General features: G+C 45.1%; 1 protein-coding gene and 1 long non-coding RNA gene across 3 annotated transcripts in view; both read right to left on the bottom strand.

Annotated features, from left to right (window-relative positions):
- efnb1 (ephrin-B1) overlaps positions 1 to 5,602 on the bottom strand; it is a 58,500-nt gene extending 52,898 nt beyond the window's left edge. The window contains exon 1 of the mRNA XM_026330132.1: positions 4,594 to 5,602. Within this exon, the coding sequence (XP_026185917.1) occupies positions 4,594 to 4,709 (116 nt within the window). The 5' untranslated portion in view covers positions 4,710 to 5,602. The remainder of the gene's footprint in view (positions 1 to 4,593) is intronic.
- Positions 5,603 to 7,354: 1,752 nt separating this feature from the next.
- On the bottom strand, positions 7,355 to 13,039 carry LOC113144242 (uncharacterized). 2 transcript variants are annotated; one of them, XR_003297139.1, is made up of 4 exons: positions 12,768 to 13,039; positions 10,738 to 10,939; positions 9,121 to 9,211; positions 7,355 to 8,348 (listed from the first exon to the last, which is right to left on the bottom strand). It is a non-coding gene; the product is annotated as an uncharacterized LOC113144242 (long non-coding RNA). The 2 variants fall into 2 exon arrangements; XR_003297140.1 differs by having other exon boundaries at positions 7,355 to 8,310.
- Positions 13,040 to 14,486: the final 1,447 nt, after the last annotated feature.

Here is a 14,486-nt window from a genome sequence, read left to right as displayed (position 1 = left end):
CTGTCCCTGTAATATTTCTTTGAGGAAAACCAACTGTAACTCTGGGTCACGGGGGACCAGTTTTAAAAGTCATGCAGTACCCCATGTGCATGAAAAAAAGAAAAGATTTTTTTTTAAAAAAAGCTAAAAAAAAAAAAAAATTAGTTGCAAATGCTACTTGTTCTAAGCTGCGGACTGGTGCTCGGGTTCATGCGCACCACTGCTTGAATATAAAGACATGAATGCATCTATAACACTCAAAAAAACAGAATGATTGGTTTTCACTGATGTGGCAGCCAAACCACCAGTGGATAAAGTTATTCCATCTGTAGAGAAACCATAATGGAAAAACAGCATTTTTTCCCAGAAAGATCCTAAAGCGCTGCAGCCCCTTTCTGAGCCCAGGTGCCTCATGTACATAACCAAATGAAGAAACTGTCGTTAAACACCGCTGAAACAACAGTCATGTCACACATAAAGGCAAACGCAGCTGTCCTTATAGTTAGACACAGGGTGCCTTTACAGCACCAAGGGCCAGTTGCTTTCCAGAAGTATTTCTTATTGGTTGGCCCTCTCTTTCTCTCTGAGTGGGGCTCAGGCTCTAAAGTCCTCTCTCTGTGTAATGAGATCTCTATCAGAGAGAAACATGATCAGAGTCTAAAGGGGTGGGGGGGACTAGGGGACCGGGAAGGCAGGGAGAGAGAAGGTGTATATCGCAAGGGGTAAAGGGGGCGAGCAGTGGGGCGCGGGGCAGGGGAGAAACAAAAACAGGCCTCTGACCCTCTCAGCAGTGACCCGCACTGCAGCAATCGGCAGAGGAGAGCGCTCACCGGACTCCGTGGAAGGAACCAAATTTTTTTTTTTCCTGTTCTAGCCCTGCAGTTTCATCCCGCTCTTGTTCAACAGGTTGCGGCAGTTTCATGTTTTGCAATTGCAGTTTGTTTTTTTAACCTCCTACAGAAATCCATGTTATATTTAAACGTCAGCACAGTAGAAGAGTCAAAGGTTTCTGTGTGCTTGAGCCTTTAAAACATTTGCTTTCACAACACCAGCCTCTAAAAACAAAGATACGGGAGAAGTCTGTTTTTTTTCCCATAATTACTCCTTATTCTCTCCCAATTATCTTATCAGAAAGTTTGTTATGAAAATAAAACTTGAACTTTAATTTGGCCTTCTGTGCCTCTGCTCTACTAAGGAAGAACTAATAAAATTGTGCCGTCCTGAAAAAAAGATTTAACAATAAAGTGGCCACCTCATCATCTCAAAGTACAGTTGTTTTTGCCAAAAGAAGGAAAAAATTGTAACACAAAATTGTTCTTCTATTTCGGAAAAAATAAACATGTTTGCTACATATCTAATCCAGCGTAATCATCAAACTCAATGAACCTTTAAACCATGCAAGCAATTTATAAACCAAATCAGTCAACTGTTAAACTTTGGGCCAGGCAGCTGAGGTCAATGAACGGCAAAATAGGATGAGTAAGTAAAGACTCACAGCAACAGAGGCTTCAGTTGGCTTGCATCAACACTAACGCCTCTCACCGTTACGGCTATTTTGTGGTCATCTGCGGGCTTCAAAACCGACAGAGGCCAAAAAAAATGATCCAAGCCACACTGAAATGTGAGGAGTTCAAAATTAGTGCAGCAGACTCCTGGCCAGCCTCTGGCTGTTTCCACACTGTACGCTTTCAGAGGTGTGCCAGTGTGTTTTCCATCTCTCTCCCATCATCTTATTTGTCTCCTGAGCTGATGCTGCAAACACACTGTGTTAGCTACAGGTCATGAGGTAAATATTAGCTAAGGAGGGTTAGAGGACGTGCAGAAACCACTCACAGCAACCTTGTCAGATTATCATTAAATTGGCATCACTGCAGCATTCCTGAGCACAACGTGGGTGAATGTGTGTGTATGTAATATACCTGTACACTGCTGTGCTAGCTTCAGCCAAATCGATGGGACGTGATCAGTCATAACAAAGTGACATTTTCAGAAGTAATCCCACTCAGCTAAATGAGAGCTAATCCGATTTACTGTGATCAAATGTTAGATGGTTCTTTACTGGCTGGGGGGTGTTGACACATCCAGTCTTCTTCTGCATAGCTGCTCCTCCACCCCCCCATCCCCTCATACCCTCTTTCCACACACACACACACACACACACACACACACACACACACACACACACCCTCACACACACACACACCAGCATCACCATTTCACTCATGCAGCCTCTAATTAAATATCAAAAAGGTCTGATACATCCTGCAGCAAAAGTAAAACATAAGAATGTTTCTTCTTCTTCTTCTTCTTTCCAGACGGTGCTTCAGTGATGATGTATGTTGCCTGTTCAAGCACGCTGGGAGGAAATCAATTAAGCAAACCCCAGTTATTGATAATACAGGCACAGGAGTGATAGCATCCTCACATGGAAATCCATAACAGCAGGAACACCCAGAGGGACCCACACATAGGCCTGCACACAAAGACAAAAATACACGCACCATAGTGGCCCAAACCTGCTGGTTCCCTATACTTTGTCTCATAACTCATGGCCTGTAGGGAAGTGCTGGTATTGTTATATTTTGTGTGTACATCATACAGTGTGCAAGCATGGGGCCAGATTAATTTATTAGCTAAGGCAGCAGCGCTCCCCAAAGTGGGAACAGGAAGTAAGAAGTCATAAATCTAGATAAGTCACCAGATAGTATACTGTACATTTCTATAGACCTCTCGCTGTTATCACTGTGTAGCAATATGGGCCAAAACAGGGAGTTTAAAATAACAAACAGTGAGTACAGATGCTGATTGCAGTACAAATATTCTCTTTTTATTGCCTATCAGATGCCGCTGCTGACTGATACATTTCAGAAGAAAAACAGGTTTGTCTTTTGTTATTGCAAAGCCTGCACCCAGCAAGATAATTGTCTATTGTTTTCTAAGCGCAGAGCAGCAGGATAATTAGGTTGAGAGAACACTTTGCAGAGTGCATTATTGTTCCACTGTGAACTTTATGAAATATTCAGCCAGCATGGGGATTTTACAAGGAGCTGAGTGGAGAAACAGATGGAGAAATGATCTTCCAATCCCTAAAAATCAGTGTGGTAACCTTCTAAGACATTCCCTCCAGGTGACATCATCAATCAATAAATGTCTAAGCCTCGTTTTTTTTTTCCCCCCCCTCATTTGTCTACCCACAACTGACACAAGGTGTGACATTTTTTGCATGGGCAAGATGTGTGTGTGTGTGTGTGTGTGTGTGTGTGTGTGTGTGTGTGTGTGTGTGTGTGTGTATATATATCTATGTCTGATGACGTTCATTGTTCCACTACCTCTGCAGCCATAGTCAAATAAAAGCTGATGGGCCGTAGTCTTACCATTAGGATCAGGCCACACACACACACACACACACACACACACACCCTCACACACACACACACACACACACACACACACACATCTACACACACTCCGCTGAACATGGCAGCAATATTCATACTCACTGAGGGCACAACGAGCTCCTATGACATCTGACATTTGGGGGATAAATCATGGATTCACTTGAATGAGTAAGTTCTAGTTATAAGCTGGTCGAGCTACTCTCTATTTCCCCTCGGTGCTGTGGGCTCAAATGAAGGTCAGCTCCTCAGCTCTAGCCATACAGAAATACAGCAGAGGGGTTTCTCTCTCTCTCTCTCTCTCTTTCATATTATCCTGCCCTTATATATGTTTTCCAACATCGTGCAAATGTAGGAGTCAGGTCTAAGTGGGTGATAATTGTTACCAGAGTGTATTTTATTATCAGCAGTCTGGGCTCATGCTGCTTGTTTTGATGGGAATCATATAAATTTTTTTGAAAATGTTCCTCCCTTCAGCTGCTAGCTTCGGGGAGAAACTTGTTTTAATGTTAAGAAATTAGGCTGGGCCCAAGCCAGGGCAATTGGGACAAATTTAAGTAATTTCAAACAATTGCTCCTGTGATATCTAAAACCATCTTATCAGGTATTTTTGTGGGTATACTAAATTCAAACTTGGGAGGGTTGGAAGGCAGTGTGGTCTGGCCCTCTCAGAAGCCAGACACAGCCTTTGTTTGATGCTAAAAAGATGGACTCAGAGGAGTAATATCCTGCGCTACACCTTGACACAGTTGGCTTACCTTCATTGACTTTTCTCTTTCACTCTCTACTCAAGTTAATTACATCAGTTGCAAGAAGGTGGACAAACCCTCACAGCGTCCAAGTAGACTTTGTCCTCAGTCTCATAATAAAAAGGTGCGTGGAATATTATCATAAATTGCTATAATTAACCACCAATTATGGTGATTTGAGTGGAGTTTACCGAGTATTCTACAACTCTGTACCTACTGGATTTCTTTGGTGTTGGGAAATTCCCCACAGGAAAAAAAATAAAAAATAAATCAACACAAAACTCTGCGGCGCAGGAATGGCAATTAAAACGACATTAAATTGGGTTCTTTTTTTAAACATAAGTGCTACATTTAACAAAAGCCTTAACCCAACTTGCACACAATGACAACTTTTCCAGTAATGTTAGTCCTCCATTACGCACACACCCAGTGAGTTTGGCATGCTTGTACAAATGAAATACGAGTCTTACTTGGCATTCTGAGAGTTCCAAATTATAGTCTCCAGCGATTTAGCAGAAGGCAGCGCCGACCTGCACATTAAAATAAAGATCCACAGGTAATACTTCCAACAGCCGAGTCCCGCCATTCTCGTAGATGTACAGACAGTGAGCCGATAACTCAACGCGTCGGACGGTGCGCCTGGCAGCCTTTATCTGTGATTCGCCCTGTGGGAAGGTGAGCTACGATCAGTCGGGAGCATGTGAGGTCGATATCAGATACATGTCCTTCTATCCGACTTCTTAAAATCTCCCGCAGACCCCGGTGTCCTTGACTGAACTGTCCGCAGGGCGTGCGAGGAAGCCCCCGGTTCTCGATCGGGTGTGAAAGGAAAGCAGCCCCGAGTGTCCTGGTTGACCTGTGGCTGAGACAAAAACGGCCCTTCGCGACCTCTTTACACTCAGCGGAGACAAGTCAGCGATACGTTCTGACGTGCGATCAAACAGATCGAAACCAGTCGCAGTTTCTGGAGACACAATCTGGCGATGCGGCTACCGATGAAGCGCTGCGCCGTGTCTTTGTCAGAGCTCCCCCGATTGTGCCTGTACCTGTCGCTGTATATAGCCCACAGATGACCACATTCATCCGTCAGTCACAACTCCGCAGCACGCTGGGAATCCCGGGGTCCACTTCATTCCAGTGTTGTCTTTCACTCCACCTCCCCCTGCTATTCTTCTTCGCAAAGGAATTTTCTATTGTAAATATCCCCCTGGCTCTCAGCGCCGTTCCGCGTGCGTGTTGCGCTCCAGCCGGGTAGCCTCTAGTCCAACTCGGGCATGCTGCGCAGCCAGTGCGTGGATGTGCTGTACGTGCCCCACTTGTTTTGTCGCTGCCCGGACACAAAAAGTGTCGAGGGAAGGTCAGGCCCGCTCACCAGCCCGCTCGGTGGCTCTGAATCCGCTCGCCAACACTTCCATGCCGGTAAATTTTTTTAAACTGTGTGATAAACTCCCTGCGCTCCGGTGCGTGCAGCAGCTCTAGCTCAACTGTAACCCGAGCTGAGCAGAGCGCAGGAGGAACAGCCCACACTGCGAACCGCATCCAATCACAGAGCTCTGTCCGAACTTGGAAGCAGGAAGCGAAGGCAATTATGGGGACGTGGAGGGGTGGGTGGCGGATGGGGGGGGGGGGGGGGGGGGGGGTGTTATTGGGTTGACCCCACATCTCCACCCCCACCATCACGGCCCGAGCCATCAACCCAAATTGAAATGGACTTTGGAGTTATTCGTCATACTGAAAGCTCTGCTGAGGGAAACGAGCCTGATAGGCTGCTGGAGCGTGTGTAAAAGTGCTTACAGGAGCAAAACTTTGGTCCCTTTAAGTGTTGAACCTGCTTGTCAATGCAGATACAGAACTAAATATTAATGCCATAACATTCCTGTGATACAGGCCCATTAAAAAAATCTGCCAATGGAGAATTGATTTACACACACACACACACACACACACACATAAATAATTGTTATTATATATATATATATAATTTTTGGTCCATTCTCTTCCTTCTTGGAAAGGAATGATGATTAATGGACTCCTTGGATCCCTTTCTAGTTGTCCCCTTCTGGGATAATGAACTGCATGAGAACTTAGTCTCCAGTGTCAATAGACAATAGGTGGTCGGTAGCCTATAGTCTTTGGGCCATTCATTCATTGAGGAAGAAATGCTTGACACATAATTGATCATGTCCATGTCTGTGCCCCTTTTGTGTGAATGTGTGTGTGTGTGAAAGAGAATTTCCCTTAAATTTATTGAGTTTATTCAACCAATGCCGCCCCCTAATGGTTGTCATGAAATCGATTCACTGAATACAGGTGGGGAATTAGTATAATTGGAAAGGAAACAGGCATTAAAGACATGTCCTTTGGTTCCTGAGATTATTTTTATTACATCCTGTTGTGGGTTGGCCATCCATAAATCATCAAAAAAATAAGGGTTCAGAAATAAACTTTGCATCCAAATGAAAGCACACTATGAATATGTGTGTTTCTTGTGTGTGTGTGTGTGTGTGTGTGTGTGTGTGTGCATGCGTGTGTGTGTGTGTGTGTGTGTGTGTGTGTGTGATAACAGAGGCCATAGAAGCTGGAGTGCCATGGCTGCATCCTGAGGAGCCTAGCTACCCACACTCAGGCTGTTGTCATAGTAACAACAAACAGAGGCCAGTTGCCACAGAGCTGGCATGTCCCATCTGATGGCTGGGACATCTGGGACACCTGATACCTTAACAGCCAATGACATGGTCATGAACAGATACCTGATCTGCTGTGAGCCAATGAGACGCCTCCTGTGTTTGACAGTTGCTGTCAAAACTGAATGACCAATAGGAATGTGACCTGCAGGACGATGATGGTAGAGATACCAAGTTATTGTTGTAATAGAATAATCAAATCACAGACTGGGATCATCATAATCAAAAACTCTTTAGCCAAGTACAACATCATACAGAGATTTGCCTTGGAAAGTAATCAAAACTCACCTCTTACTACACCATATACCAGCACACCGGGCACAAGAACAAAACATCATCAGATCCAGTGCAAGTAGATTATCGAGGATACAGGCTGTCCACATTACTCTACAGAAAAACAACCAGTTTTATGCAGCATGACATACAGTGGAGCACATAGAAGGACAAAGAAGTGCACTAAGTGTACATTCATGTTCAGTCACACCATAAGCTGAAATTTGATTTTTTTTTTTTTCTCCCTCAGACAGCCACCTATGAAATCGTGGCATTTTCAAGGAATGAGGTCATCATGTTAATGTGTATAGGTGGCTGTGATTAGCTTCTATATATAGCCTGAATGTACTTCGACACCACATGGGTGCTCTGGCTGATGCTCATCGGTGCTAGTAATTGCTTTATCATTACATCTGTAATACATTGGAAAATTAAATGATATTATTGCAGCTTAAGAAAAAATGTTAAGCGTCACAGAACTTTGGAAGCCAAGCGGCATTGTCAGTTCATAACAAATTATTCAAAACCAAAGCTTTGTGGGGGTTGTACTTATGGCCACAGTGGTGCTTTACCTTTGTGCCAGTTCATCTTTTAGATGACATATTTCAGTCTGGACCAAATGGTGCATCAACAGCCCAACATGCCACTAGCACAACTCATTCATCTGTTTCTAATGATATAAAACTATCCTCATGTAGAAGGCTGAAACTAGAGAACGGCCTTTTGCTTGATAAATGACTCAAACGATTAATCAGTAATCAAAACTGCTGCAGATGATTATTCTTGTCCTAAAATCATTTGTTTCAGCTGTAAAATGGATTGCAGTGAGACATTTGCGGTAGCTTTTCTTTTCTTCTCTCCGAAACTCCAAGATGAACCCTGGTGCCGAGGACATAGTTCCTTCCCAATCTGATATTTACACTTAGCAAACACCGAAACCATGACATCATCATTCCCGGATGAAGCCGCTGTGGGTCTGCAGTCAATCCAGCAACCTCAAAGTGAAAATAAATCACAATTAAAGTGGCTTCCTCTTGCTTTTAATCTGTCTTTAATGAAGTCTGGCACGCTTCCCTCTGGTGTGGCTAAACAACACAGCCCTGATCTCCAGGCCGGGCTAGAGACCGGAGGGCTGCGGCCTCGATGGGGCTGTGGGAGATGTGGCCATGGGTCTAGGTACGAGCGGAGCCCCTTTGGCATGCACAAGGTCAAGTGGTTAACCCTCGTTATCTGGAGAGGACGAGGAACATGTGACTCGGATGTTCCAGCTGTAATCAATATCGAACAGCCATTAACCACTGAGACAACATACCCTCACAAACACACAGATGACACACACACAAGCGTTCGGCACCATGTTTCCTGTCCATCTCACGCTCTGTAAAGTGTTCACTAAAGGAAACACAAGGGCATTAATACAAACAGCGTGGATTCACTCCAAACACTGAGCCAGTTGGAACAGTGGGAAAACTCTTGTTAATGTAAACCAACTATTTTCGGAGGCCGAACCTTGAAAAGTTGTTGTACGAGCTGTTCATGCTGTTTTGATTTAACTGTAACAGCAGCAAGGCCAAACACAACAGCTGGCCCATCCGCAGACTTACATTTCCTGTTTGTGGTATGCCTGATTGCTGTCCAGACGTCTTCCTCCACTCTCTTCTCATTCTGCTGCTCTGTTCTACCTCCTCTCTTTTACTCATCTCAGCCATTGTGACTGACAGGAAAGCACTGATTACAGACAAATAACAATTTGTGCTAAACATGTCCTGCTCAATTTAACATCACAGCGGGAGATGTAAGCAAAACATCTTCTCATCGCTTTTTCTCTCTTCTCTTTTTTTCTCCTCTCTTCTGTTTTTTTTTTTTTTCTCCTCCTCTCTCATATCAGTCATTAGGCCCGAACAAGCCGAGACAATAGATGTTTCGTGTAACCATCTCTGTCTACATATAAACACTGTGGAATCATGATAACAGTTCTGATTAGTAGCTGGTTGTAATCCTACTGTCTTAACTCACCGCAGTTCACTGCATTATACATACCTTTTTTGCCTCTCAGATGAGATTAGAATTCAAAAGGAGAAATGGGTCTTTGATGCTTAACGTCAAAGAACTTTCCGCTCAACTATTCTTGCTGAAAAAAAAAAAAAAAACAGGGAGATGGTAAAGACCTGCATTCACGCAGACACACACACACACACACACACACACACATCATTAACTCACTGTGATTATTTGTTAGTATAAACTGCATTTTGTAGGTCTGTGGCCCAGAGGGTTTAGAGCTAAACTGATGGAGAGAATATGCCAAATTCTGGCCTGAGGGGGGGTGTTCTGTCCATTCTAATAGAATTACAAGCCTCTGATAGATGAGCCTTTTCTCCAAGGCTACTTGTCTGTCAAACATTAGGTCACACTCAGCTTCCAGACTCTGGGGAGAGAGAAAAGAGGGAGATAGAAAGGGGCTCAAGGCATAGAGAAGAAAACGTCTGGAGAGGTGCCTCACTCCCTGCCAAGAAAAAGAGGGCAACAAAAGTGAAAAAAGGGTTGGGAGAGAGAGGGAGGAATGAGAGAAAAAGAGAGGGTGGGAGCCAGTGAAAGAGAGTGAAATGAGTGAGGGTGGGGGTTAAAGAAAGACGAGAGAGTGAGAAGGGTACAAAAGGGTGCATTCGAATCCACTCTAATTAAGCCCTGTGTGATGGACAGGACCTGCGGACGTGCCTGCTTTTCTTTTTGAGTGTGTTAGTGTGTGAGGGGACGGTGTGATGATGGGAGGGGCCAGGCCTCTAGTAGAGATGTCTACTGCCAGCAGACTGAATGGGACAAAGACCTGAATAGAAACTTCAAAGTGACCTCTGTGAGCTCACCCCCCTGTTCTTCTCAGTGCCTTGGCTGTGTGATGGTCACCAAGCTCCTGTTCAAGTGCTGTGTGTGTGTGTGTGTGTGTGTGTGTGTGTGTGTGTGTGTGTGTGTGTGTGTGTGAGGGTGTGTGTGTGTGTGTGTGTGTGTGTGTACACGCAACATGTGTGATTCTGTTTTCCAGTCTGTTATTTTCTGACTGCTACATGCATTTCTTGGCAGCTAAACGCATCGTGCGGATTTCAAAGTGTGTCTTTCTGCCTGTGTGTGTGTGCTTTTTGTCTTATATGAGGATGTGTGTATTTGCTTTTCAAAAGCAGGCTGCAGGATGCAGATATAATTGGAGCAGGGGATCTGACTCATTGCTCTCCCCCCTGAACTGAGTGCTGGCTCTCTTTGGCGGGACTGGAATTGAAACAAGTAGCCCACAGAGCTGACGTGTTGAAGAAATGATTGTTGCTAAACGACACTCAGGGATTTAGCATCTAATTTGATCACAGTGTCTGATTTTGGCCTGTGTTATGATCTTGTGGTGTGTGTCATCTAATTCTATTTGGCCCTGGCTCAGTGCTTCTAATGATCTTCCACTTATCACCCCTCTCTCCACCGTAGATACTCCTCAATGTGTCTCTCCCAGCAGAGCTAGACTCACATGACTCTGTTAACTGCTGCAGTGAATCTTTCTGGGCCTATGAAAATAACAGGAAGACCCTGGGTGATGTCCAGGGCAGGCAGAAAGATAAGATTTGTGCGTTTGTATTGTGCATTTTTGCAGTGGTGTGTGTGTGTGTATTTGCTCACTTTAAGAAGGCAGGCGTCCTGTCTGAGCCCACTTGCACCAGTCAAGAGTCACATCAGCCAAAGCCAAAGCCCCTGGGATCAACGTGTCATTGTTGCTGCCTGGTGTCACTGACATGTCCTCAGTGACAACACAGCCTGGGGGCCACTGAACAGATGATTCATCTCTGCTCTGCGCTCCTGCTGAAGAGCCATTATAGCCCACCTTTAATCAGAGTACAGAACACAGTAGCCCCAACAAACTCATCAGCGTTGCCTTTTATCCTGGCAGGTGCAGTGTAATGGCGTAGGCTGCCACAGCCTTGATCATATATTTATATTTTAAGCAGTAGTGCTGTATTCCTGTGTGGCAGCCTAGTCCTCATAATGACTGTGCCTGTAGAGAAACATCCTTTGAATGTGCCTTTATTTCAAATCTAGCAGTTGCCGTCACATGTTCCTGGGAAAATATGCTTACATTCGGAGCACAGAAAATCACATTGCGATAACTCTATCTGGAGATAGAGTGTTATCTGTCATCCTGATTATGTCATATGTTTTCAGCTGAGTGTGATTCTGTGCAGCTATAAATAAAGGGGCCATAGAAATCCTGGAGGAGGCCTGCAGTGTGTAATGCCCTCACACACACAGACACAAACATACACACACTGAGGCAATAACGTGACACACCTCTAAAATAAAGACACAAGAAAAATCACAGCTAATGTACACACAGCTAATGCGCCCACAAACACACTCGTAACAACAAGGTAAGCATTAGCACACCAACACACAGTGCTGCCCAAACACACCTTTGGCAACCAAAGATATAGAGCAAAAACACACTTTAAACCCAGAGAGACAAACTCCTAAATCTGAGGATGTCCTTGTTAGTAAGCAGTCGAGGGTACACGAATGCTCTCAGCCGCATCATCAAAGCCTCAGCAATTACTCCCATGCTCCCTCACTCTGGCATAAATCTGCTGTTATCTCGACTCGCTGCAGGATCAGGGAATATCAGCTCCAGCATCTGCTCCATCTACAAACCCAGCCACTAAAAGCACAACAAAGTGGCTCTGCAGGCATAAATAAAGGAAGGAGGGGCACCGGAAGAAGGAGGGTGGTGGGGGGGGTGGAGGGCTTAGAGAGAAACGGAGAATGGCAGGCAAAGGAAGGCTCAGGGATGTCTGTTCCTGCTTGTCTTGTTTGCCTTGGGCACTGGCACTCATTCTGACTGCAATCTGTCAATCAGCCAGTCAAGAAAATTTCCCTCATACTGACTTCCAAGAAGCTCTGCTTGACTCCGGATGAATTCTTCACAGGAAATGGGGAGAAATGGGGAGAAAGTAGATCAACAGGCTGCGCTGGGGTAAAAGGTCAGAAGTCAGAATCTTCAGAAGTTGAAGATTTAGTGGTCTGGGACAGATATGAAGATATGACCGGCATGTAATATTTATTGGTGGGATTAAGATAATCACTGACTGTTTGTCAAAGGGCCTAAGAACTTCAGAGAAGTTAGGATCAAGACCCTGGCATGCATATTTTCCAGGGGCCTTTCTTTATTATTAGCTTAGCTTTCGCAGGGAAGTCACCATTCCACGTCTGTTACCACGAGCAGGGTTGGCCACACCTGGCTGGAGCAATGGGGATGACAGATGAAGAGGTCTCCAAACTATTTTTAGGAGGATGTTTATTTTCTTCAAGGCCGAACTGAAACAACATCTTTCATTCTGACCTCTTTATCACAGCTGTAACCCTGACCTCCCTCCTCCTCTGATTTGGCCTCCTGTACGTCCCTGTCCTCTCTGACTTTCCTCCTTCCTTCTCTATGGTCCACTCCCCAACAACTCCCTGCTCTTCAGACACAGACCTGTGTGTGTGTGTGTGTGTGTGTGTGAACCAGCTGCACACCTGATCTAGCGGCGATATAATTCTGTAGATGCTAGCCAGATTTATAACCATTCAAGGCTCACTGTGAACTATAAGGCCTCAGCCCGTCACACATGAAGCAGTAATAGAGACACAATGTTACAAATAAATGTAACAGAAAATACCTCAGGTCCAGGTGCTGGCCGAGGGTCGGGGGTGAAAGGCGTTGGGTCACACACCAACCCTCCAGGCTCCCTGAACCCTGACCTCACAAGACGGATGAATAGCGTGCTAACGAGGACCAGCTCTTTCTTACTGCGTCTGCATTCTCTCCGCTCGTCTTTGACTACTTCTAATTTTTTCCTCTCTCCCCCTCTGACTCTCCTGGGGAGTGATCTGGCAGCAGCAGAGCAGTAATACGTATACCTGCTGAACCTTTAAAGTACCTCTCCATCTGTCGTCTCCCTTGGATTTATAATTACCATCATATCACATTCAAACTAGGCACTGCCACACTCTTACATAACCTAACCCCTATCTAGCAGCGCCGGCAATACTTAAGAATAGATCGAATAAATTATTATTGGGTGAGGTGTTAAATCTTGGCCAGCAATAGAAGTGCTCTCTTTCTAATGAGGCTTCCTCTACCTCATATCTGGCTGGTATCTGTGCAGGAGGGAAGTGTGAAAGCTAATAACAGGCATGTGCATGAGCCACCCACCCACACATACACGTGCAAACACACCCTGGCCACACACACACACGCCCACACACATACACATATATGCACAAGAGAACATAACACAGACGTGGACATTGAACACACCCACACCCTGGGTCATTTGCGCAGTCACATTATAGAGCCAATTAAAGAGATGAGTCTTATTAGCAGAGGTGTCCTGGCCCTCGTTCATCACTGGGGCTTTCTGGCAGGGGCTCGTGACATGTGGAGCTCTCTGTCATCTTTATGAGACCTGTCTCATCACGCCCTTATAAGACACTCATCCAAACTTTACTGAGACTCATGATTTAGCAAAGCTGGCTTGGCCCAGAAATCCATTCAGTCATCTGCAGGTCACCTTTGAATGAGCTTCAAGGTATTTGAAAATGAAAGCGAAGAAATGTAGGCCTTGTGTGGCGCATTGCTACCTTGCCTGCTTGCATGTTTTCCCTGTAATTGAAAAACCATAATATGGCTTCCTCTTCCTGCAGGGAAAACCATTATTATCCTCACTGCACAGCTCAGGGCCATTGGGACGAGAGAAAGCGGCTCCACGACAGAGATGTGAGGTGAGGAGAGAAGGTGTAGAGAATCAGATTCCAGGGTAGCCCAGGGTAAATATCATCCTGTTCCCAGATGAAAACACATCTTGTTTTCTTGCTTCACAGGGTCGAATGCCCTGCCCAGACCTCTGGACCACCTGCAGCTCTGCTGATGACAGATTCCCTCCACACTCAGGACCATCAGTGCCAAAGAGAGACTAATCCTCTTGCTTCTGTTCTGCAACTACAATGCCCCTGTCACTCTTTCACTCATTCAGCATACCTTTAGCTACTCTGCCTGTGCGTCAATACGAAGAAAACCGTCAGGAGGCTGACAGCAGGCAGACAGTAGGTTCCCACGGCACGCTATTCATAGCTTTCCACTGGAATCTCTGTCCTGTTCTGGCCTGTCTCCTGAAACCTGCTCCTCATAATGAAGAGCATTGATACTTTTTCTCATTTTACGTTCACCTTGACATCTCTGTTACAGCCCACAGCGCGTCTCTGCTTAATCCAGGTGAGATTCTTTCCATTTATTTGGTTACGAGATATTTTGCTGGGTGCACAGTGCATTGTTGGAGCAGTGTGGCCCAGAAATGTCAAGAATGGGGTGTACTATAGTGCATCACCAGCCACTAAAA

The sequence above is a fragment of the Mastacembelus armatus genome, chromosome 10 (assembly GCF_900324485.2).
Source record: "Mastacembelus armatus chromosome 10, fMasArm1.2, whole genome shotgun sequence".
In the NCBI taxonomy this organism is placed as follows: domain Eukaryota; kingdom Metazoa; phylum Chordata; class Actinopteri; order Synbranchiformes; family Mastacembelidae; genus Mastacembelus; species Mastacembelus armatus.
The sequence above is the reverse complement of the archived record's forward strand: the minus strand, read 5'-3'. Positions and strand labels throughout refer to the sequence as shown.